We start from the raw sequence: 27,677 nt of genomic DNA on the forward strand, positions 1-27,677 counted from the left end.
TGTGTGCATGTATGTGTATGTTCTGTATGTATATGAGAGTAAGCGTGGCAGATAAGTAAGGAAAAAAAATTCATCTAAAATGATGCTGAGAAAACTGGTTAGCCAATATGAAAAAAATTTTTAATTGGATCCCATTACATGTAAATAAAAGTTAACAATACAACTTTAAGAAGATATTACAAGAGAAAATCTGATCTCAAATAAGAGACTTCTAAATATTAAAAAAAAAAGTATGTCATTAAGGAAAGTCTTATACATTTAAAAACAGTGATATTAAAACTCTTCATCAGTAGATACAACTTAAAAAGAGAAAGATAAACCATTAACTGGATTACTGTAAAATGTGACATAACTCACAAAGAATTCATATCTAGACTCCCCTCTTAGAATAAAAAAAAATGATAAACAACATAATAGACCAATGGGAAAAAGAGTTATTTTACTTTAGGAAAAAACACATGACTACTAAACATAAATAAAAATACCCAGTTTCATTATAATCAGAGAAATATCAATTAAAACCATAATGAGATACCATTTATACCCACCGGATTGTTAAAAATTTAAGTCTCACAGCATACATCTTAAGAGGGATGTAGTACAACCAAAAATTTCATATACTTCTGGATAGAAGAGTAAATTAGTTCAAATATTTGGGAAAACAATTTGCCAATATTTACTAAAGTTAACATGTTCATAGCTTGAAATTTATCCTAGAAATAAAATCCAGAGGAAAGCTCACATATGTGGACCAGTAAACAAGCACAAGAACATACATGTCAGCACTGTTTTGTCTTTCAGTTGACCTTTTTATTTTGAGATAGTTGTAGATTCACATGCTGGCATAAGAAATAATACAGAGAGACCCCATGAACCCTCTACCCGGTTTCCCACAATGGCAACATCTTGCAAAACTATAGTACAATATCACAACTAGGAAACTGACATTGATATAGTCAAGGTACAGAACATTTCCATTAATATTAAGATCCCTCATGTTACCCATTTATAGCTACATTCATTTCCTTCTCATCTTCACTCCCTCCTTAACCACTGGCAATCACTAATCTTTCCTCCATTTCTATATTATTTCAAGAATATTATATAAATGGAATCATACAGTATGTTATCTCTAGGGAAAGGCTTAATTCTCTGGAGACTCATCTAGGTTGTTGCATGTATCACTAATTTGTTCCTTTTTATTTGCTGAGTATTATTCTATAGTATTCACCTGTTGAAGACATTTGAGTCGTGCCTAGTTTGGGGCTATTAGGAATAAAAGTACTATATATAGTTCTACACAAGTTTCTATGTGAACATACATCTACAGTTTCTCTGGGATAAATGCCCAGAAGTGCACTTTCTGGTTGTATGGTAATTTTGTGTTTAGTTTTTAAAGAAACTACCAAACTATTTCCAAAGTGATTATATCACTTTACATTCCTACCAAAAATAAGTGATCTCATTCCTCTGCATCCTTGCCAGCATTTGGTGGTATCGCTTTTTTATTTTAGCTAGTTTAATAGGTGTGTAGAGATATCTCACTGTGGTTTTAATGCACATTGGCCTAATGGCTAATGACATTGAACAACTTTCCACATACATATTTCCCACCTGTATATCTTCTTCAGTGAAACGACTTTTCATGTCTTTTGCCTATTTTCTAACTGGCTTGTCTTTTTATTGTTGGGTTTTGAGAATTCTCTATATACTCCAGGTACTAGTCCTTTCACTGATGTGTGGTTTGTAAATACTTTCTTCCACTCTACAGCTTGACTTTCATCCTCTTAGGGTATTTCATAGAGCAAAAGGTTTTAATTTTGATTAAGTTGACTTTGTCAGTTTTTCATTTTATGGATTCTGTTTTTGGTGTCAAGCCTAGGAACTCTGCTTAGAGTTCTAAACCTTTCTAGATTCCAAAACCTTTCAACCATTATAGTTTTATAAAATTATAATAGTTTGACAGTTTTATGTTTCACATATAAGCCCATGGTCAATTTTAATAATTTTTGTATAAGGGTTAGACTTAGATCAAGGTTCACTTTTTATTTTTGCCTATGAATGTCCAAAAATGGCATTGCTTGTAATAGTTAAACAAAACATAAAAACACCCCGACTATTCATCATTAGAACACATATATAAACTGTGATACATTCATACAACAGAATGCCAAATACGAGTGAAAAAATTAAAGGTACATGCAGCGATATCGATGAATCCCAGATATGATAATAAATGATAAAAGTAAATTGCTCAAGACTATTTTATATACATTATAATTATAATTCCATTTATACATGCTTCTAAGATACATAAAACTAGAGATACAAACAAATATGGTAACATTATTTTAAAAAAGAGAATGAGAAACAATTTAGAGAGGGGAATTTACCTCTGAGGTGGGAGTAATGAAGAATGAGATTGGGGAATTTCAAGGTTAATGAAATTCTATTTCATAAATTGGGTGGCAGGTACATGAGTATTACCTATACTGTCATTCTGGATATCTTATTATTAAAAAAATAACTTTAAAAGGTTATTTTAAAAACTGAGGTTGCTTCTTTTACCATGTGAGGATACAGTGAAATGAACCTATGAACCACCTATGAACTTGGTGAAGAGGGCTCTCAACAGACACTGAATCTGTCAGTGCCTTGATCATGGACTTGTCAACTTCCAGAACCGCTGTAATCAACTTCTGTTTATACACTACCCAGTTTATGTTATTTTGTTATAGTAGCCCAAACGGACTAAGACAGCATAAGCAAGAGCTGAAAATAAAATCTGGTAAGATCCGTCACTTTAACCACCTTATATGCAGCTGGTCACAAGACGACATTACAAAATGTAAAACAGGGACAAATCAAACAGATGCTTGTTTGGGACAGACGACTTCTGAAATAACCCTCCTCATCCCACACGCCTCACTTTGTCCTTGCAGACTCAGTGCCTGACTTTTCTTTCAACTCTTATTTCTTAATGGCTCACCTCTCTAGAGTTTCTTCTGTTTTACTTTAGAGCATTCTGTGCTCCTTGGTTGGTGCTGCCTTAAATGATCACCAACATCTGAACTCTCCATCTTATCCTCAGGACTCGCCTTCACAAAAGATGGTGAGATGACAAAGGATGAGTTTTCCTGAATGTCAGTGGTGAGGATCCACAATTGAACTAGTTTCTAATGTTCACTTCTACAAAAATGAGCCTATAATCTCATTTAAATCTAGACTGGAAGTAACTTACTTTGTTATATATTATTTACACAAATATAATTCTGATAAATTAGAGAATGTGGATATAAAAACCAAAAAAATAAGAGTTCATTTCAAACAAAAAGAAATAAAGTTATTTAAGCATGACAAGGAATTTGCAAAGTCTGTAAGAAATTATTATGCAAGCCACCAAAAGAATGGGTATTGAATAGGTAATTAGCATTTCCGATGGTTAGGGCCTTCTTTCTCCTTTCCTCTCTCTCTCTGCATTCCACTCCTTGTCCCTTTCTGTCTCTCTCTCCTATACACACACGCACTATTGCTGGTTAAGAAACTTAAACGAGATCCATACAATATAATTGCCTATATTTGTATATATACAATATACACATGTGTATTTGGAATCTTGTACTGACTTTCTTTTCGAACACATATTAATGGTGAAATAAAGTCCTCTAATATTTATGCCCACTGTATCTGTTGAATCTCTTTATCTCTAGTAACCAGTTGCTCATTTCAGTCAAATCAGCTTAGTATTTACTAATCGTAAAATATAATTTTAAGATGGCCAAAAGAAAGTAGTTAGAAAAATATGTTCTTTTAATGGTAGAATTTGCTTCTATTTTTGAGGTTTACCCTACAAAGGACAAATATATTGAATCATTTTAAAAGGTTCCCTTTCGATGTTTCAAGTTAATAAAGCACTGCTACTTTTGTAAAAGTTAGCATTAATTTCTTAATAGAGCGTTAAACCTGGTACCATTATATCCAAAATGGTAAATGCTGTCTAATAAATAAATGTGTAATTAAATCAGGGTCACTATCACTCAGCTAACTGTTTAATGCAGAAACAATATATAATATATATCTCTACAAAACTAAAGCTGAGCAATCAATAATTTTGTCTTCCTTTGTCTACAAGTAGCTTATTCAACTTTTACTAGTAAATCAAGGGCAAAAGGGAGGGTTGTAAATCACAAAAAAAAGATTCATTTTCTTCTTAATTCCCACTTGAATCTATCTAAAATGTTAAGTTACAGACAGTTAAGGAGAAGCTGTTGTTTTTGAATATGTAATTGCTATTTAGATGATAATGGCATGAATGTCGCAGTAGAACCATGATCCAAATTTGAATAAGGTCTTAATGAAGGAGGCTAAAGAAGAATGACGAGTGAAATAGAACAGTGTCAGCAACAGACCTTAATGAAGCAAATTACTTCAGTACCTTTGTAATTTAGGAGGAGCTACATAAAAAAAAAAAGTGACAACTAAAGGATCAAAAGCAGGACCTTTGAAAACTAAACATGCTTAAAACATGACATCACTGTCTGGGCAACAAGGCATTGTGGAAAACTGCCTCAATGTTTGGGTTTTACAGCTCGCATCACAAAATAACTACATTAAAAGATCTGGCTGGGCAAACCAGTTTCCTTAGAAAGCATCTTTATATTTCAAGTTAATGACATTTCTGAACAAAAAGGAATTAAAATATCCAAGGATATCTTGGCGGATTTTTCAAAAGCACTAGATGTTAACATTAAGAATAGTTTTCAGGCAAAATTAAGCTGAATTCTGAGTCATACAAAACTAAAGAGATCTCTTTTTTTTAAGTTCTAAAATATCAGCTATTCTTTTATTATTTGTTAGATTTATGAAGCATACAATGCATACTATATAATAAGTGATGAAATTACATATTCATATTTTAAAATCAATTTCACTTTTGCAAAATCACACTAAGGCATATGGCATTCCCATTGCCAAATGAAACATACGTTTAACATGTTTAAATGATTTACCAAAGGCAACATTGACGATGGTGTTAGAAATGGAACACAAGGCTTCTGGATACCAAGAAAGCCATTCGAGGCAAGTAAAAAGTGCTGTAGTTACAAATTTAATTTGATACCCATAAGAATATTTTCTCAAGTCTTCTAAGTTACAATTATTGGATGATAAAATTCATTCCATATTAATATTTATAGGCAGGTCAGCGAGCTTACTACTGTAACAGATACAATTTTTGCTGCACAGACTGTATTCGCACAGGGCTAAAGAAACTGATTTTAGCCTATTTGTTCCAACTATTCAAATTTGTGCACAAACAGTAATCCTACTATCCAAAGAATGCTAGTTATGTATTTATAATGAGAAAACAACTCCTCAATACTAAATTAATACGTGTCCTGATACAGTCATGTTACTGTTTCTAAGGACTGACTGAAAATGTTTTGACTTTGAAGATAAGAAGGAGACAAGAATATAAGCCTAGCATTAAGAAAAGATTAGCCATTATATCCCTGGGCTGTTGTTAAGATCTCAGGCACCATTGCAAATGTTTGTACTGTATTGAATTAATTTTAAAATCTAAGTCGAAACAGTCTATCCAAAAATAAGAGAAACAACAGATAGGATGTAGAACATACTGGTTAAGAGCACAGACTCAGACAATCTAGTTTAAAATCCCAGCTCTGGCACTCAGTAACTGTGCAATTTGGGGCAAATTATTCAACTTCCCTCACAATTAGTTTTCCCATCTGTGAGTTGAGGGTAATAGTACTAAGTTCTTAGAGCTATGCAGATTATATATTAGTTATTACCATTGTTATTTTTATTACCTACTACTGTGCGTTCTTGAATGGGTTACTTAAGCTTTGTGTACCTCATTTTCCCCAGCTCTAAAAAATAATACCTAACGTCTTTAGGCATAATTTAAATGAAGTTTTGGAAAGTGCTTCTAAAAAAAAGACCAAAAATATTATTTATATTGTTAGCATTACTATATTATTAGTTTTAATTTTTATTAGAATCCCTGAACCAAGTGCAGTTCTTCTGTTCTGCTATTTCCTGAACTTGTTCCTCTCTTCTCCAGTCATACATACTCTAACCAGCAAACTAGACCAGTGTGATAACATGGTTAGCCTCAATGTCCCCACATCGTCTAGATTGTCCTCAACCCCACACCAATAATTATGCTTTTAGACTTTTTTGACAATCTTATTCTTCTCAAAAGAGAGTTATCCATTTTATTCTGATTCAACATGGATTTCACATATTTTCACTAATCTACTCTTTCTCTTCCCAAAATCGCCCAACAAACACAAATACTACTGAGTATCATCTACTTTATTTTCAACACCCAGATTCTCATAGCTTATTCTAGGTAATAATGATTTCACCTGTTTTTCTCCATGCAAAAATAGCAACAAAGATTTCCAATAATAGGTTATAGATCACATATACATTTGTTTTTAAATGTGTTCGACAGTTTCAGCCTGAATTAAAATTCACTGCTTTATAATGAAAATACTCAAATGATTATCAAAATAATGAATTAGATAAGTATAGTACTTAAGAGTCAGACAGTTATATAAAATATGTGTTAAGCATTCTGTTATAACACAGTGAATACGAACACTGGGTGTAGGTTGCACAGAGCATGGGACCCAATGCAATTATATTTACTTAATCCAACATAGTTATTTTATTATGCTTACGTCATGACTTGACTACCTTCTTAGAACATTTAAAGTTACTTCTCATTCATTTCATTCATTAGAGTATTTCGAAGCACTCAATGTAAAAGGTTATTATGATTAAAACCTGCAAAAATTCTATTTTTATAAGCCAGTTATTTTTCCCAAATACCATTTTAATAATGAAAAAACTAAAACGTAGTGCATCAATTATACAAACTTCCTTACAATCATCTTGGAAGTTCAGTTCATATGTTCATTTCTTATGCTACATAGTTCAGTAAGAGATGATCTAAGTTGAATTCTCTTCTAACCACTGTATAAAAAGCTTTAAAAAACAGACTTGCTTTTGCAACGTGTGAGAATAGGAGCTTCCTTCAATTTAGAATAACAACAATGTAAGAAAGGTCATCAGCAGCGGTGTCATGGCTGCCAAGGAGCATCATGATTGCGAGGTATCATTATTCTTCTGCACATGTACCTGCTTGCTGAGTTACTCAGAATCCCGTTCTGTTCGGATAACAAATATCATTTAGGACTTGCCCCATCTCCCCTGCCTATTTTACGTCTACCTAAATAAAATACATCATTTTTTTTTTTCAATTGATGACCCTTTTGTAGTTAAAAACTAAAAGTTAAACTGACATTCTGGTACAGAAGCAATTCTCTATGGCATCAGTTCTTAACTTTGTGATCTCAAGACCTCTTCCCATTCTCAAAAAATTACTGAGGACCTCAAAGGGCTTTTATTCACATCAGTTATATCTATTATTTTATCATATTAGAATTCAAAACAAATCTTAAATTTATGTATTCATTCATTTAAAATCGTTATATATGTTTATATAGCATGTTTTATGAAAAACAGCTGTATTAAAAAACACAAAAATGTAGTGAACAAAGACGCATTACCTCTTTTGTATTACTTGTATTTTTTGTAAATCTCCCTTAATTTCTGGCTTACACGTAGCCAGCTGGATTTTCCTTTCGGCTTCTACATTTGGGCTGCTGTGATATGTTGTTTGGTTGAAGTATATTAAAGAAAACCCAGGGTCACAGGGATATGGTTGGAAAATGAAAGACTTCATGGACCCCATGAAAGTATCTCTGAGAACTGCTGCTCTAAGGTATGTCTGTTTCATAATGAAAACATCTTACTGGCCAAAGAAGAAAGAAGTGAAAAAACTTCTCAGGGACTCAGCCTTAGCCTCTGAACTGATTAGGACAAACTGCTGGCATCACCTGAGCTTATATTCAGAGGTGATTTAAAACCTGAGTCGGGACCTCTAGGATTCAATACAAGTTAGAAAAAATGTTTTCTAAATTAATAATAAGATATTCTTACCATGTGTGTTGTTATATCCACACAATGGACAAAGTTTCTTTTTCTTATAGTAATAAAACTACTATCAAAATGATACTTTATATTAAAAAGTTTAAAATTCCATAGGTAAAATAAATTTATTCTTTATTCTAAATTTTGATAAAAGATCAGTTTAAACAGCAACCTTAAATAAAAACATAAAAATTCAATAATTCAAAGAACTGACATGATTCCTACTGTGGAAGCCATATTTAAGCACATTTTCGAAATCTTAGCAACAAGAGTTTCAAACATCAAGTAAATTTTAATCACCATTTTAGTGGGCAGCAATAATTATTTCTGGCAAATGAAAAAACTACAGCTGTACTCAATTATATGAAGACCATTCAGTGACAGTTTGGCAAACAAAAGTTTTAAAAGCAGGCAGTAAATTCAGTGGGCACAGTGCTATTAGAAGACTGGCTGGAGGCATTCTCTGTTGAAATTCTGTTGTGGCTGGTCTTACAGCTTCAAAGAACACGTAATAAATTTATATTATAATGGGACTGAAGAATGATATGAGTACAAATCGACTGCTTTCCCCCTGAAGCTAAGACAATGAAGTTGCCCAAGTGGGCTTAGCAACTATTCAATACACAAACTTGTTGGCTTATCTCTCAGCATTTTTTACAAAAAAGAAAACGGGGTACCCATGGTCAGATAAGGTGCAGCTTGACTTATGATCAAATTTTAGTCACAAGAACACATTTCAGAGATTATAATAGAGGTCAGTGGAAAAATAAAATTCGATTTGAAAAAAATCACTTTAAATAATTTATTTAAAAGTACTTGTTATTAAGAAATATTTGCCTTTTATTTTCATCCTTGAGGGCTATTCATTTAGAAATGAAAAAAAGTTAAAAAGTATCAGGAAAAACACAGGGAATAAGGATTTAAATGAGAATGCCTGTTTCAAGTATTACAGAAAAAGAACACCTGAGTTTTATATAGAAGCCATTTGAGTGTGACTGAAACCCAGGTTTCTTGCCTTTCAGAGCAGAATCTCTCTACCTTACTTCATAAATAAAGTGTATTTTAAAAATAAAATTTAATAAAACATATAACATTGAAACCATGCTGAACTATTTCTATCTTTCTCTGAAAGTCAGTTTGGGAAGCATGGGACCCGCCCCCCCCAGGCCCTGAAGGAAAATATCAATTATATTACCAACTTGTGATAGAGCTAGTTAACAGAAATTTAGAGTTTTAAAATGTGAAATAGCCTGCTATTACTGTACTGATATTATCATGTGCCATATTTTTAAAGCTAAACTATGAATAATTTATCCTATAAAATCTAGCTTTCAGTCACAAAAATAATGGAAAATGGAGATGATTAGACATCTACATAGTGATCACTTCTCTACCTTGAGATCCCTTCCATAGAATTCAACAACTATATATGTGACTATATTTCCAAACACCTTTTCTGCCTTAAATTCAACAGGAATTTCAGTTCTACTTTTTATAAATCACGACCCCCCTCTTTATTGGGAAAATTCATAAAAGAAGATAAGAGAGGTCAGAAATAGAAAAGTGAAGTACAGCTGATAGTGAAAAATAGCAGAAATGGTTACAGTTGAAATAGTAGAAAAGATAAAGGGAGACGGCAGGAAGTATTACTCAGGTATTCTCAGAGAGCAAAGGATCAGAGATGTGGGTAAAAGGGCTTATTGTGAAATAAACATCAGAAAAGACCTGCAACTGCAAAATCTGGATATAATGAAAAGGAGCGGATGAACAGATAGAGAGGTAAACACAGGTAGGCACCTACACTTGTTTCATTAATTATCCCAATAATCAGCCTCCTAATCACACTTCTTTAAGACCAGGACTAGGCAGGACCTGTAAGGCAGGAGACAAAGGTCAACTCTGAATCAGAAAAACAGAAAGATGCAGTATATTTAGTTGAAGGGAAAGACTCAGAATATAAATATTTTATAAATATTTTATTTTCAACGCAAATTTACAAGTGTGGGGGCGTGATCTGGGAAAATCTCTAGCAAACAAGGAATGGTAAGTGAACTCAAGCACTACAATTTCCAGTATCACTAATTTAACATGTGTAAAATGTCATGTAGATTATCTTAAGTGTGTTTTATTGTTTTCCTTTAGCAAATGCAAAAATCGTCATACACTTCCAACTCAGGCCCCCAACCTTAGTTTCCTCTTATGGTTTTAAGTTACCAGCCATAATTTCATCTTTACAAGTTTTCAGGGCCCTAACTCCCACAGTTAGTGAGGTAACTACATGGTTCATTCCTTTAAAAGTATATGTATATTAAAAGTATATTAAAAGGATACAATAGGTTCCATTCTACCTCACACATTTTTCTCACTGAAGATACAGACCATGCTTATTAAATGGCTGATATATAACTGATATATTAACCAAACCTCTGTAGAGATCCAAATGGGAATTAAATGATTTTTTTTTTCTTACCATAAAGTTTTGGATTTGGGGTTCTCCCCACCCCCCCAAAAATAGTTACTTAGTAAAGAGAGTATCTCTAAATATTTAAATGGGTTATATAAATGGGTAAAACATCACTATGCTTCATGAGAAGAAAATACTTTATTACTTTTTACTCTCACTTTACTTCAGAACATTTTTGAATATCGTTTTTTGAGTATGATCAGACTACAAATAAACAAAAGACTTATTTCACTTACGTAAATAGTATTATTTATAACCAGAGCTCAGTCTAGAGGTCATCTACTTTCTCTCACTCGACAAATATTTACTGACCACCTAATATTTGTAAGGCATTATATGAGCACTAAGATTACAGAGCCTCACAAGCTGTGGTTCCCCAAAAGTTATGGAATTAAAAAATATATCTGGACTCACTGAATATAGCTTTGGGGCTAAATGTGAAAAGCCTGGAGGAAAGAAGTAATCTTTCTGGTCCTAAACTTAAAACTAAATCTGTTTCCAAGGTGATCTTACGGACTGAAACCTCACATCACGGACCACCCTAGGGATCCTCTCTAAGAGAGTTTCTAAAGTGAAACTTTCCAGTGCTCCTGTTTAGTTCAGCCTGGTGCCACTATTTTTAAACAGTTTAATGATTTTCTATTTTAATGTAAGTAAAATAAAACAAATCTGTACTTCTAATTCACAAATTCTTATAAAAATTTAAGGAAGTAAGGAAACTAGAAATTTAACTTGAGGCTCAAGTTTATGAATGGTGAAAGCATAAACATATTTAACTTTTAAATCGTCTGTGGGGAAAAGAATTTAAGAGACCTAAAAACTCATTCTATTGTCCTAAAAAAATTACCGAAGAAGGAAAAACACAAAGCCATTCTAAGAAAGATCTCGTGTTCCCATAATTGGTGAAGTCAGTGCCCCTAGAGTTGGGGGAACCAATACCCACAGGATTCATCACTTAAATGCTGCAGGAAAAATTAGGGTCTACTCTTTGGCTCCAAATTACTTTGAGATTAGTTCATTTTAAGACAAGATTCTCATTCACCCTACCATTAAAAAATCACTAAGCAAGAGAGTAGTTAATAATAAAGAAGGCTAGAGAAGGAAAGGTGAAAGAGGTCACTAAAAACAGAACTTGAGAAGTTAAAGCTGCACCACCTATAGTAAAACATGGTTACCTGATAGTCAAAAACTTGGATTGAACCACCCAAACAGGATCTCCAAGTATATGATATACCACAGTATAGGAAAAATATTTAGACAGAATCAAGTCAGCAATGATTTAACCTCAAACACTTTTTGTTAAGTTGGGTGAGTCTGGTTCAAGAAATTATCTCTAAGGAAAAGGCAAAAATTCTAAAAACATGGAAGTCGGTCACCTTACAGCCATTTCTCACTCAATCAAAATTTCTGCCAATTTGGTTGAAATTGATAGCAGAGATGAAGGGGGAAATGCACTCACATAATATAAAAAACACTAAAGAAAATGCTCCACAGTTGCTTAAAAATTGAGAAATGTTATATTTTGCAATCTTCTCCAAGAAATTTGACCCATCAAGATCTCACTTCATTAATTTCACACACACACACACACACACACACACATTCACTGTACGAAGCTTATAGCGATTCATAGTAAATAAAATCCCTTCAGAAACAGAGATATGTTTATTCTTAGTGCTTACCAGCACGGTGTGTAACCCATGGGAACTCAATAAGTAATTGAGTAGGCACTCAATAAATATTTACTGAATAAATGATTAACTTACTGGAAATCCATGAATGGTTTATAAGGATTCTATGAGTCTCCTGAACTTACAGGTGAAATATTTGGACCATGGGTATATGGGCAGATCATTATACAGTCCATGTCCAAAAAAGGATAAGCCATATTTTGAGTAATGGATGAATTATTTACTTTTCAGGCAGTCTACTATTAATATTGCTTGTTATTGAGATTTTGATAAAAACTTAACAAAAAGATCCAAGTAATACATTTTCTAGCTAGAACATGAAGTGCAGATATTCTCTATTTCTAATTAAAAGTGGAACAGCCAAATCAGCAGTCAAATGAGCAGAGGGGTCAGTCTGATAAGGAATACACTCCACGTAACTTCTCCAAAGAAAAGGCCATTTAACATCCCCTATGAAGTGGGCTGAAGGAATATCAAAATTGTCCTCCAGAACACTTCTGGTCTCATAAAGCAGAGTCCTTTAAGCAACTGAAGAACTTTGACTTATCTACTCAAAATTGGAAGATGAGTACCCCCAGGAGTACATGCATCATGTGAGGAGATACAAGATGACAAAGGAAAAACACAGCAAATCTCCTAGCATCTAATTTACTGTTTAAAGCTACATAATTTAAAGCATTTTATGTTAAAATAATCACAGCTATATTATGCATTGAGTGAAAAAATCTACAGAGTTTAAGATAATACCAGCCCCAGGGGAAAAAAATTCTAGAAGTGCCAACCCAAAGGTTTTTAGGGGGCGCGTATTCATGCTCTTTCATCACTGCAGTACTTTGGAAGAAAAGTTTGAGTAGAACTGCCACAGAGAGAGGCCATGATACTTTTTCAAATCGTATTATACATTAGCCATTTTTTAGTCTCTAAAAGGTACTCATATGTTTTAAGTAGCTAACTTTAAGGAACACTTAAAGAGGGTCAAATATATGGCGATGGAAGAAGACTACACTCTGAGTGGTGAGCACACAATGGAGTATACAGATGTTGTATTAGAAAGCTGTATACCTGAAATTTATATGATGTTATTTAGCAATGTTACCTAATAAATTTAATTTTTAAAAAATTAAATGGATAAATTATCTGTTTCATAGGTCTTTTAGAGTTAAGCAAATTAAATATTGCAACTTGTCTGGCAAACTTGATGATTATGAATGTTAAAGTGATAAATATTAGGCAGTTCTTTACGAGAAAAATTAGAAGTACTGGACAGTGAGGAATCTGTCCAGAAAAACTATGCAATTAGCATTGTTGTAGAAGATGTTAATCTCTCCCTTCAGTTCAGCAAAGGGTCAGGTACACAGTTCATTGAGAAAATGCATCTGCTCGACGAGATTTTAATGAGTGAAAAAAACAAGCATTTTCAAAAGAAGAGCAAAATAATTTAATTTACCCTCACAGAGAATGATCCAATTTACCACCAGACCACTCCTACTGACTCTGCTCAGAACACATACTGAGACTGAAGTTCTATAGAACCTGGAGCATGGAGAGGGTGTTTACTAAGCTCGCCAAGCTTAGGTCATAGCTGGTTCCATTTCACATAGTCAAATGCCCAGGAAAAATCAATAAATCTGTGACCAGTCTTGTGTTATTCTTAACAGATTTCAGATGGAATGTCTGAAAAGGGCAGTCTTAAAAAAAAAAAAAAAAAAAAGGGAGCGTCTACATCTGAGTCTGGTCTGACATGGAATTATTAAGGGTAAACCAGCTGGCAAGGATCAGTGCCCACTACTCAATGCCCACTTTGAGTAGTTCGAGAGGCAGAAAACCTTTACAGAGTGTTTTATTTAGCTTGAGCTTGTGAGTCATTTGTTCTGTATGAGAGAGAGTTACTGGCAACAAATAAGGAAGAGCCTTGAGATCAATAAATTTTAGGCAGCTGACATCAGTTAATAGCTGGGGAAAAATACGCTTCCCTATGATCAAATAGGATGTGAATTTCCACAATTTTACTTACCAAATTCATACTACAAGTTTTTCTAGTCTCAAATAGAATCATGGCCAATTTCAGTGGCTAAACTCAGGTCTTCTAAAAGTATTTTTTCTAGAAAATAACATTTTAACTAAGACACATCTAATGTAGTTTTCCAAATTATCTTTATCATGATACTCATCAATCAGACCACATTTGTTTTTTGTTTGTTTGTTTTAACCTACATCATTATTCCTATCGGTGTCGGCTCTAAAAGAGTGAGTCTCATGTAAGCACAAGCAGAAAATAAATCATACAGTTGTATAAGGACATAGAGATACAGTAGTGTTTAAAAAAGCCTCATACACATAAAGGTATACAATCCATCCCTTTCACACCCTTGCCTTATTAAATCCAACTACAAGTGCATAAAATATAATGTGAATAATGCTGCTTAATTTATAATCAATATTTATGACCATGTGAGAAGATAGATGTGGAAAAATAAAGAACCTAAAGTGATACCCGACTGGTGTAATTCCCAACATACCTAGACATACAAGATGCTGGGCCTACCCAGAGTGAGAGCTGAAGGTCCTTGCTGAGGTGCACATGCTCAGAAGCAAGGTTTCTTTATTCAAGGCCATAGTGTAAGGGGTCAGAGTCTGTCCGTAGAAGTTCCACTGCCAGAAATTCAATGTGTTACAGCCACTAATGCCAAAGAACATGAAAAGCCTGAGTGTTCTTGCTCTGAAACTAAACATTTAGGAAGTTCTATGCCTCAAAGTAACAAGGAAAGAGCATGGCTGAGAAGCATGTAACAAAAAATTAAAGAATCAGAGTAAAAATTATCTTACTAGGTCTAGAAAAAGATGGAGGGACAAAGTTAGCAGACTTCTCTCCACATCCTTTCTTACCTAACAGAACTTAACCATTATTACAAATCAAATCTTAATGCTGGCTTGAAAATTCTGTCTGAGATAAACTGGTGGGGAAAATGTTGATTGGCAAATAAACAAAACACTGTATACTTACCTGGTGAGGAACAATAGTGCTTTTCTCTACTTGGAAAATAGCTTAATTCCTTCCTCCAAATGTTTAAATATGACAAGAGATAAACTTCCAACTACTTAATAGTGCTCCTCTACAGGTATGGAGAAAAAACAAAGGTTTGGGTTTTTTGGTTTTTGGTGTTTTTTTTTTAATTTCTAGTATATTTGCTACAAGTATATAACAACTAAATTTAAATAAAAACTCAAGTGCCTTCAGCCAACAGATAGTCTGGATTCACTGACAATAATGGGGAAAAAAAGAGAGAGACAGAGAGAGAGAGATCTCATTCCTCAAAAAGAAATACCTTCTTTTCAATAATTGCCATTTAAAAATAATTTGATTTTAACTTTATTAACTAAACAATCAATATAAAAACCCACTATAGAGGAAAATTATTATATATATTCATAGTATGATTAGAGTTTAAAATTTAAACTTAAAATTCCAAGGAAACATCATGCAAAATAATTTAAGAGGAATATAAAATTCACATTCATATTACTAAGAAGCAGACTATAATAAAATAAACAGGGTACATGTTTGTGCAATCCATTAAAAATGATAGTTTACATAAACAAATTTTAAAATACAGTGAAACTTCCCCTTAAAATTGACCTTAATATTTATAGGATGCGTCTTGATACACTGGAAGTTTTGGTTTCATGAAGGTATTTAGGGAATAAAAGGATCGTCAATATCCAGGAAAACATGACTAAGAAACTTAAAGAAGAATTGGTTAACTTTTTTCCCCAAGATATTTCTTCCTCTGAGAATGCTATGGATTATTAAATTAATTGCAAAATGAATAAAAAGTTTAAGATGAGATTTTCCTATATTATACTCTAGCTTTGAATCTATCAAAATAATATAATATTAATTTAAATATTTAAAAGAAACTAACAGTATTTATATTTACCCAATAAATGTTTGGTGAACTGAACTATATACTGAAAACAGGAAGCACAATGCAAATTCAGTAGTAAGAGTAAAATGCACTTCCGCTTTTGGAAGAACTACAGTTCTCATGAGAGAATCAAGGATTCAGGGACATACCTGTCTCCTCAGGACTCCTTTTGACTTTGGAGTTATACATGTACTACATGTTCATTACAGTAAATATAACTAATCAAATTAGGTACATTTAAGTAGTCAAAGGAAGAAAAAAACATTAAGTCACCTGTAATTGTAAGGTCTATAGGTAAAGAAGTGTTTTTCCTTCCAGAAACTTTTAGGCACATAAATCATATAGCAAAAAGGTTCATGCTAAACATACCATCTTATAAACTGTGTTTATGTTTTAATGATAAATTACTAAAAGTGGAATAGATCTAAGGCAAAGGAGATCTACTTCTTTAAAGTTTCTGATACAATTGCCAAGTTTCTTCTAGAAAGATTGCATAAATATAAACTCCACCAGCTGAGGTACAAACTTCTAGTTATAAGTCATGGGGATGTAATGTACAGTATAAGGAATATAGTCAATAATATTGCAATAACTTTGTATGGTGACAGATGGTAATTAAATTTATTGTGGTGATCATTTCATAATATATATAAATATTAAATCATTATGATGTATACCTGAAATTAATAGGATATTGTATGCTAATTATACTTCAATTTAAAAAAAAAACATCCCCACTAGCTGGAGGCAGGCTGGTATGCACAGCACTCCACCCATCTGCAAGCTTTTCCCAGTGTAACCCAGTGTAACTCCTCTCTCTGGGGATGTCTTTTTCCTCTTATTGTTACCACTTGGTCCTCAAGTGTACATTAAAAAAGAAATAAAAATTTCCAAAATCATTGGTACCAGCAAGAATTTTCTATTTCTGCCTATATTGTTTTACCAGTAGGAACTATACCGCCCCAGTTGCCCTCCAACACCACCAGTTCCTGCCCTTCTGGTGATGCGTATGAGGAAGTGCAGAGAACGAAGTACACTGCTTCCTTCACAGAACAGAACCCAAGGTAGAGAGGGGTAACTGTTGACTTCTGTTTTTAAGATGTAACTCTCAACATACTGGACCATGTGCAAAAGATGAGCTGGGTTTTTCTCAGTCTACTGTTCCCCAGATTCTGGCAGTAAGCTATCACCCTGAAGTTTTAGTATGGTTATAAAATTTTCCCTCTGTTTTCATGAGTATTTTAATAAAAGATTAGTCAGGGATGAATTGGGGCTACTAGCCAAATAAAATTTTAACTAAAAAACCTTCAAAGTGACTTTTGTTTGGCAGCTGGTGGACAGATTTCTTGCCCTCTTGAAAAAAAACTCAATGTAACACAAAACACTTTAGTGCCATCGATTTATTCCAACAGAGATTAGAACTGAGGAATCTGTCCATCTCTTTAAATACATAGAACAAAAATATTACTAAAATGTTAAGCTATAAAAACAAACCAAAACTTTAGAAATAAAAATCTAATTTAGTCTCTCATTCACCAGATGAGAACTCTGTGCCCCAGTTAAGTAATCTGATGTGCATAAAATGAGAAAAAAAATAAGCAGAGTTTCTATCCTCTTCGAAATGTACTCTCTTCTCACAGTGAATGTCATGAAGTGCCAAAGTCAAAATACTCTTTGTAGAACATTATGAAATGCCGATTTTTAAATTCTATCAAACTATAATTTTAGACAAAGTTTTATGTTTAGTTATTCTAAGTTTAAATTGCTGTTAATGTTCAATTTATTTTATTTTACAGGTTATAAAACAGACTATAAAACCATGACTGTGACTGCAAATGTTCAAAGAACAAAACAGCCATACAAGTAAATTTGACTGTCTTCCTGCAAGCTATTCCTTTAATAACCATTTACTCTTTTTTCATACATGTTATCTGCCTAATATCTGCTTGTACAATTAATGTTAGCTATCTCTAGAATTTAAAGAAAATTTCAGAAAGAAAAACCTGAAACTCCATCAGCATATTCTTTTCTAAAACTGTGAAAAGGCTACTATTATTCAGTTTTGGCAGTATAACACCTGTGCCCAGTTCGAGGAAGGTACACATGGAACACAACTTGCAAAATACAGTTTGTACCATGCTGAGCTCTACCTGCTTCAAGGTCCTATAATCTTGGAGACCTAAAAAGAGCTGAAAGAAATTGTACTTCTTTAGGGAATGGAAACATTTAAGCATATCTGAACTGAGAATATGAAAATATATTTGGATGCATTAGCTTATTTTCATAATAGATAGAAATCATAATTGAATTTTTGTGGTGGTAAATTTAACCCAACTTTAGCAATAACAAGATGCCCACAGGCTAGAAAGGCATTTATATCTCACTGTGAAAAGAATGCTTTTACTATAATTGGTTCATACTGTAATTTGGTATTTTATATAAAGTAGCTTCTACAGTATATGTACGTTCCTCTCTCTCCTTAGCAAACAAAAGAATTTATATACTTTAATATACAACTCTCAATCAGAAATATTCATATATGAGGCTGTTTAGAATTATCCCTATGATGTCCTTCCAGCCCTAAAAATTACATGCTGCATCACTCCTACCTTGTAATGGCAGAATGTTATGAATCATAGCTCAATTTATAATAAAAACATAAACATTTAACAGTAATATTAATGTAATCTTTATCATTGCCATGAAAAATTCTTCTTTAAAATTTGACATATTGAGCATGATTAACATGCAATTCAAGTAAAAATAATATACAACTGGTTTTAAACTTTAAAAAGGGACTTTAGAACTATAAATTTGGGATGATAAAGGTAAACATAAACATTTTAATTTCCTAAATCCCCATGTTTAAAAAAAGGATTATGATTTCATGTATTGCCTTCAGCATTTTTTTAAAATAGTACATTTCTAAATAAGTAACACATAAAGATATGTGAGTCAAATTGGTGAGCTGCTTTAAGACTATATTATCTTAAGACTGTATTAGGTTTAAGACTATATTAGCACCAGCAGAATTGCTGACAATATAATAGCTGGTCCAGATTAGTATAGGAATTTCTTGCTTAATGCCAATAATCCATTCCTGCAAACTGGACGTGTAGGAAAATGCATCAAGGAGCCTATTTAGCATTACTTTAGATGGGAAAAATTACAATGTGTCATACATCAATATAAACTTACCAATCAATTTCTTAAACATAACTAAAACACAGTAAAACGCCTATGTATAAGTAGCAAACTATTCTGTTAGTATGTTAAGCATATTTCCTGATCACCCAACAATTAATATGGTTGTTCACCACCAGTTGCTTTGTAGCAGTAACATGGCCTCCCTTGGTGTCAGCAATATTCAAGATGTACATTCTTTTCAGTGTCACTAGGCATACGTTTCAAAATGTTTCCATGTGATTCTGACAATCTATTCATTTCATTTGAAATGTAACTCAGGACTATTTCCACACACTATTTTGTTAAAAATTGAGTTTTAGAAGACATAAATATAAACTTTTTCTATATAAACATCAACTGAAGAACTTTATTAAGATGATTGATTGATAGATAGATAGATAGATAGATAGATTGATTGATTTCATAAAGTCTGGACAGTAAAAACGAAAAGGGGCTTTACCAAGAAAAGATTATCCAGAAAGATGTAGTATTACAAGGATATCTGTCAAATATCAGTCTAGACATTTCAGCTGTAACAGAAGCCTATCTGAAAGTAGCTTTAAACTTTAACCAGGGAACTTATTATCAAATAAGAAGTCCAGAGGTTGACAGTTCCTGGGCTAGTAAATATATCAGTCCAACAATATCATCATAGATGAGGTTGCTTCCTCATTTCATTGTGCCACCTTCAACATGTAACCTCTGTCTTGGGCTACCTCCCCCACAGCAAAGATGGCAGCAAGGGATGCAACCTCATCAGGCATTTCATCCAGATAGAAGAGCTGCCGAGAAAAGAGGAAGTTGTCTGTTCAGTATCTGCCTATGAGCCCCTCAGCCAACCTTCCTTCAAGTCCAATTAGTCAGAATTGTCACAGGTACCCATTCCGAAACTAATTGCTGAAAATGTAGGGTGGGCCACCCTGGTTGGCTTAGACAAATCAGAACTGACCTCCCAGGGCTGGGAATAAAGCCAGTCTCTCCTGAAACACAGAGTCATGCAAAGGAGGGTGAATACTTTGAAGTGTGGGAGAAAGGAGAATGAACTCAAGTAGGCAAACCTGCTCTGAACACTTATTTCGGTTTGCATTAATAACTAAAATTAGTATAATTTAAGTCCAGTTGATAGGTGGCATAAGTTAAACAAAGATGTATTTTGACTGGAAAAACACTTTAAAAGAAGACATTACCATGCTTTCTAACCAAATATAAATGATTTAGAACACACTCCCAAACCTGTTAATATGTGGATTGAGGATCTACTTTATTGTGCCGAATATTATGTAAAATACACAGCAGGCGATGCGGCTGTTAGTAGGTTACAATCTAAGTGGCAAGATATAGAAAAATAAAAGTGTAGATAATATTACTAAACAATAATATAGGAGTTGCTACAAAATACCATATTAAGAAGTAAATAAATGATAGGAGAAAGTGTACACTACGAGATTAAAGAGAGAGAGAGATCTAGAGACTGCAGAGACCTACATACAGAATTTCATCTGAGATCTGTAGGCCGAACAGGATATAGACAAAGTAAAACAGGCCAGGCAGTCTGCCCAAGGAAATGCTGGGCTGCTGGGCTGGAAGCAGAAAGCATCCTGGTTAGAACAGTGAAAGGTCCACACCAAGGCAAACCAAAAGCAAACTGTCATTACTAATTCCTAATTACATATTTAATATAACAAGTAAAATATTACAGTTTGGGATCTGTAGGCAAATGATAATGTCCCAGATTCTTCTGAGTCTGCTTACTCTATACAGTCTGTCTCACCACCTGAAAGGTTTTCTTCTCCTACCACATTATGAATAATTATTCCAACAATTTCCAAATATCAGCACACATAAATCTCGCCTGCCTTGCATTTAAAAAAAAAAAAAATGCTGACTCTCAGGCTCTAGCTTCAAAGATTCTGCTTCACTAGGTGTGGATCAGGCCCAGGAATCTGCAGCAACCATAACAAGGAGCAGAGCACCTGAGACAGAGAAGGTAAACTTCGAGAATGTTCACTTATGATTACTACAATAAGAAAAGCCTATATCACACCAATTTAAGGTATTTTTTTCTTCTGACTCAGTTTATTAGATAATGCTATTCTGAGGTAACTCTATTATTATATCATTGTATCATGATATAATAAAGAAAGAAGATGCTTAAATTTTTCATAAATTTATAAAATTTTTCATAATTTTTTCATTTATAGATTAACATGTAAATCCATTAAGAATTCTTCCCTTCATAATGTACTTTGCTTGCACTCAAAGGGGGGAGAAAAAACAGAAGCTGAATAACATAACCACTTAAAAGAATATTGTAATATTATTAAGGTTAACGGAAAAACAAATTTTAGGTCTTCAAATCCTATCTGAATTACCAGTGCAAAGCACAATGCTCACACCATGTACATTATAGATTCTCATCTTCATTATTTTCTCAACAGAAAGTAGTAAGAATAAGCTTTAAGCTAAAATATAAAAGCTACTCACCAAAATTTTTCACTTAAATTGTCTCAGATATGGAAGATATAACATTACAAAAGCCTCTACAGAAATACTAGAGGAAACTCCATTTATGTAATATGGTGTGCATACTTAATTTTTTCCCCTTCTGAAAGAAATAGTAACATAGTAAACCAGTCAATTACCTCCAAATAGCTATACTAAAAATATGACTGCCTGAAGGTTTCAGTTCAAAGGAAAAGTATGTCAGAGTTCCTCTGAGAAGTTTATGGGTGCTAATCTGTCAAATAATTTTACCTAAAGTTCAATCTAGATGTACTAAGGCTAAGACAAAGAGTCATAGGCCACCTGGAATTCGCATTTGTGTAATTAATTTAATCAAATACTTCCCATTGCTCACTGATTTAAACGCACACACACTTACACTGAAGGTTCCAAATATATTACTCTCTGAAATGGATTTCATTTCTTAGAATTTCGAAGCTTTCTGCTCTTTGCCCATTTAACGTTTGAGAGGAAGTGTGTTTAACGTAGGAATTCTGTGGTTTTATTTGTTTTTTGTTTGTTTATGGCTCTACTACATGAGAAGAGAAACTAAACTATTTTTATGAGGTCTTTTTCAAAGTGCCTTAACACATTATTGGATGGTGTACAATTAGAAAATTATAGAGAATGAACTACAGTGGTTCTTAGCCCTACATGCACACTAGAACTCTGAAGAAATAAACAAAAACGAAAACAATGTCTAAGCCAAACCCCAGGCCCATCTAATCAGAATTTTGGGATTAGGCCCCAGCATCAGTAGACAGTTGAAATGGCCCCTATTGCACAGGAGGGTTAGACGCTGGAGTTAGGGAGACAGAACCCTAATTTATATTTGAGTCTGCTTAGTCCGCTGAGCCCCAGTAAGAATGAATGACTTCCCCACAATTAACTGCATGAAACAGAGGGCTCAGTTCTGCCTCTAGGTACAGTTGGTGCCTCTCCCTATCCCATGAAGTTCCCTCTTATTCCTCACATTCAAGGATATAAGGCAGGTGGTACACCCTACGTGGGACAGCCTGGCCTGCACAGGTTAACAGGTGAACCAGATTTAAGAACTAACAAATATGAAAAATCTGTTAAGTCTATCCATTAGACATACAATATCACATTTCTTAATGAGAAAATAAGCAATTGGGAAATAAAGTTAGTTAAAATATCCTAGCTCACTTTCTTTAGAATTGAAAGGTCAAGAATAAAAACACAAAGATTACCAAGTAAATTAATTATCATTGGATTGTTTCTGGATACCACAATACATGGGTAAAGAGATGTTAATAGGGTTTAAGTTGCTTTTTAAATCCTTAAACACTATTTTTTTAAAGATTTGGCATACGTCTGTTGTAAAAACAAGGAGTAAAAATAGGAAGTGCATGCTGAAAATCTGTTTCGTTTTTGTCATTTTTCTAATTAAAGCCTTCAGCCCTAGACATGATTAAAGTGCCTTACCGTCCTTCATTCCTTGGAATGTAAATTTTTATTGTACACAGCTAAATTTCCACTTTTAAATAAAAGAAAAAATATAGGGATCAAGAGATTACCTAAAAAGCTCCATATAAAAATGTGATAGTTTAACTTTAGTGTGTGTACCTGGTTTGAATAATTCCCCGGAAGAGGAATTGAGTAGGAAACAATCTTAAAAATAACTCACTACTTTTCAAAATCTGATTTATCATTTAAACTAGAAAACAGAAAGTGAGTTAAATTACATATTTCAATAGCAATACTTAAAAGATGACATCCAAACTGCTGTGAATTATTAAACTGATTCTAAACTCGATGAGTTTTACAAAATAATTAGCTTAATGGAAACTATGGCTTCTTATGCCCTACTTTGAGAAGCACCTGCATGTTCTGAAAAACACGATGAATTTCAGTTGTACTGTAACCCAATTCCTTTAATCTCTGAAATATTGCTTACCAATTCATCCTGCCTGCTCCAAAGTTATATTCAATATCTGGTCAACAATATTACTGAACACAATAGCAAACTTCATTATTCCTTTTCATTCTATATTCTGTGGGGTTTTGTTGTTGTAGTTGCTGTTATTTTTCCTTCCTTCTGCGATAGCATAATAAACTAATTCATGCCTTTGTCTTAGTTTTGGAAGGAATTATAAACCAACATCTAAGCAACAGACACCCTTTTTCCTAATTTAAAATAACTGTGAGATTGCACACTACAGTAGCAAATTTGTAATCAACTTAAAGATAATGTCTTAAAAGTACAATTAAACATGTCATAACAGAAGAAAACCCTGGTAATTACAAATAGTATCATGCTCATTGGGGTTTTAAACAGGAGTGTAAGACTAAGAAAAATCGCCACCCAGTGATGCAAATGAAAACTACAATTTGTTTTTGAGTAAAATGAGTACCCTGGAGGATTACTTCAACTTCATTACTGAATGAATGAATAGCTATTACCTTCTTATGTGAATAGGAACTGGATACAAGGGAAAGGATGTTTTCTACTAGGCCCTTTTCCCCCTTATTCTTATTCAGCACACTCGACATTTTACAAAGGCTAAAAGCTTTGGAAACCTTAACGAGGAAAAAGTTTTCCATCCAAAAGTGACCAAATTGTGTATGAACAGCCCAGATATTCCTATCATCAACAAAAGTGCCTGGGCTCTGCCTGGACCCTGAATTTCAAGTCAGGAGGTGTTAAGCAACTCGGTAATGCCATCTGATAATTGCGACCTAAAACCTATTTCTGTTAAGCAGGAAGGCTTGCCTAATAAAAAAGGTATTCTCAAGTGGGAAAAAACAGATAATTTATATCTTTAATTAGAAACAGATTATAAAGCCACATAAGATGATAATTTAAAAATTCTGTAGAATACAAATTGATAAGAAGTTGTTGCCATAAACATAATCATGTTTCTAAGTTTTTAGTTAGTCGTATCACAGAGAAGTTAATAAACACACAACACCAATCATATATTTATTTTTCTGCAATGTATTTATTGCACATGAGGACAAAGAAAGTTATGTGGATACATGCTAATCAAAGTACATGCGTGCAAGTATGCAGCTGTGTTGGTAATAGCATTTCATATCTACCATTTGACCTATTTGACATTTTACAAAATATTTTACACAGTATGCTCTGAGATTAAAGTCGATATTATATACGTCAGTACAGAACCATATGGTAAAGAGAGAGAACCATATGATAAAAAGAGCAACTTGGCAGAACAAATCATTTTTTAAAAGAGGTTACCATCCTATTTTTAAAGACATTAACTATATTCCTAATACTCTCTCCTGATTTTTATCAATTTGTAACCGCACCTAGATTTTGCTTATAGATTTTTCTTTCATTCGAGCTGGTTTTGCCTAGATGATGACATTATGACTCACTTGCTCCCCTCCAATCGTACCCCTCTCAGCCTGGCTCTTATCCTTCTACCTTGGTATGCCTACTCCCTTAATCATGAAGCCTTAGGACATAAGGTTCCAGCTAGTATCATCCCTTTCAAGAATAAAGCCTCAGGTCTAAGATCATGAAGACAATAAGTTTAGGTTAAACTAAGGATAACATCTTGGCTTTTGGCATGTATCAGCCGCAAGCCCATTGAGGCAGAACAGCCCCACAAGCCATGAGGCCCAGCCAAAGGACCAGACAGGATGGCGCCATGGCTGATTCCTGAATCAGAGGAACAAAATGACCAATTACCTCATCTCCATCCAATCAGTAGCACCCACGACCCCAACTCCCTTAGTTTCCATGACTAGGGGAAAAATCCCTAATCTGGACTCCTGAGACACCCCGGGGAGCCAGGCCTTTGAGTGATAGCTTGCCTGTGTCTCTGGGACCTATAACTCTCTAAAATAAATCCTTACCTTCTTTGCTGTAAAACCTGTACATATCTGAGTGACAGACACACACAGGCAGATAGATCCCTTTTCCTCTGATAAAAAAGTCGTCAGTTAAGTCTTGAACTGCTGAAGGATTGTTTACTAACTCAACAATATATACCACCTTCCAATCTCAACTTCATTAAGCAAATTATGGTTTTATGCAATATTTTTAAATATTTAAAATACTAAATAGTGAACAGTTTGGGGTAGCCAAAATTAAAGCCAAATTTTATAACCAGTAATATAACAACCGACCCTCTTTTATTAAAAAAACAAACAAACAAACAAAAAACTCAGCACTGTCTCTTTTAAACAGTAAGGAACACATATGAAATTTTTTTAAAGAACTTAAAATGTCACCAATGTCTTAAAATTAAAAATGAGACTATGACATAAAAAGCATGGATAGCTTGGTAGTTCAGAGGGTAGGCCCTGCAGTCAGATTTCCGGGCTAATCCCAGACCTGCTGCGTGAGCTGGAGGAACCTGGACAAGTTAAGTCCTCATCTGTATGTGGAGAATAATACCACCACTTCACTCGCAGGGTTGTTCTAAGCATTTTACACATATTAACTCATTTAATCCCCTCCATAGCCCTATGGGGTTGGTATTGCTATCATGTTCATTTTCTAGATAATGACACCTGGGAGATTACATAATTTGCCCAAAATGGTGAAGGGTGGCAGATAAACCACTTGGAAATATGCTGCTTTGGCATAGGATTATTTTGACCTGATAAAGCCCCCATAGGAAAGATGTCAGGAGGAAAGAAACTTTCTTATCAGCAGAGATGGAGAGTTGAGGCCAAGAGAACTATACAAACAGACCTCGTTAAAATAACTCGTATATTCCATTAGTCTCCCACGTATTTTAGTTACTTTTCCACAGTGACTCTTTATTCGACCTGGTATATAAGCACTTAGGTTTTGCCACTTCTTCTGGTCTTCATTTTTCTATGAGGGCTCCCACGTACATTTAATAATCTGTGTGCTTTTCTCCTGTTAATCTGTCTTATGTCTATTTAATTTTCTGTACACTAAACTCAAATCCTTTAAATGGCTATTTGCTAACAAAAGAATAATGCTGAGAGGGAGGCAACACTGGCAGCTTTCAAGGAACAGAAGTTGGGGTTGACAGAGCCAGTTCTGACCTGGAAGCCAAAGCACAATTCCTGACACGGTAAGAAAGGCCAGACAAGCAGTAGTGTCCACAGCACCCCACTTCATCCTGGTCAGAAGGCTCCCAGAAAAATTGCCAACCCTTGCCAGACTATGCCCCACTATTTTGCCTCAAGTAGAGGAGAACTGGTCAAAGAGAAGACAACTCTGACCACCCTAGCCACTGCCTGTGCCTCAGGCCACAAGAAGAAGATTCAGAAAAACACAAAGCCCTGCCAGAACTTGACTGTGAAAAAGATGAGATGTTTTATGGTAACATTTAGCTATGAGAAAAACTCTATTTTGGTCTCCCAGAGATTAAGGCCAAGAAACAAAAGAGGGCCAGAGAGGTAAAACCCGTGTCCTTTTTGCAAGAGACTATATCCTAAGGAGAAAGGCTGAAGAGGCAGAGACCACCTACCATACTTCTGAAAGTGGGAGGTCAGAGACATAGAGTGAGCCCTGGATCTGAAAGGGCCTAAGCTGAAAATTCGGGATCACCCTTAAATTCTACCTATGCCAGGGGACCCCTACTCTGACGAGGCCAACGTAAAGGAAGAGGTAGGAAACCAGAATCTGGGAAAACACCTAAGAAACATCGCAGGGAGTAAACAACCTGTGAGTTGATGTAAATCCTCTCAAGAAAGAGCCTGAATTTGGTCCAGGGTGGATTTGCCCCACAAGGGGACACTGGGTTCTGGCTCCTCCTTGCCAGACTGAAAATCTCTTCCTCAGGGAAAGAAGAAAATGTCATTTTTCAGAATTCCTCTTATGAAAAGCATAGTATTGGTTTGGAAGAAATATTTTTTAAAACCACTAAAATCTTAATAGCAGTATTAATTTTATAATAGGAAATAAACTGGGCT

At 34.1% G+C, this 27,677-nt stretch overlaps 1 protein-coding gene across 6 annotated transcripts in view; it reads right to left on the bottom strand.

The window, feature by feature from the left end:
• LOC120614985 (UBAP1-MVB12-associated (UMA)-domain containing protein 1-like) overlaps window positions 1–27,677 on the bottom strand; it is a 184,870-nt gene that overhangs the window by 134,976 nt on the left and 22,217 nt on the right. For 4 of the 6 annotated variants that reach the window (XM_039878016.1, XM_039878020.1, XM_039878017.1 and 1 more), the window contains exon 3: window positions 20,789–20,869. The exons of the other annotated variants lie outside the window; for them this stretch is intronic. In XM_039878016.1, coding sequence (XP_039733950.1) covers window positions 20,789–20,869 — 81 coding nt within the window. The remainder of the gene's footprint in view (window positions 1–20,788; window positions 20,870–27,677) is intronic. 6 annotated transcript variants of the gene reach the window in all.

The sequence above is a fragment of the Pteropus medius genome, unplaced genomic scaffold (assembly GCF_902729225.1).
Source record: "Pteropus medius unplaced genomic scaffold, Ma_sr-lr_union100, whole genome shotgun sequence".
Taxonomy (NCBI): Eukaryota; Metazoa; Chordata; class Mammalia; order Chiroptera; family Pteropodidae; genus Pteropus; species Pteropus medius.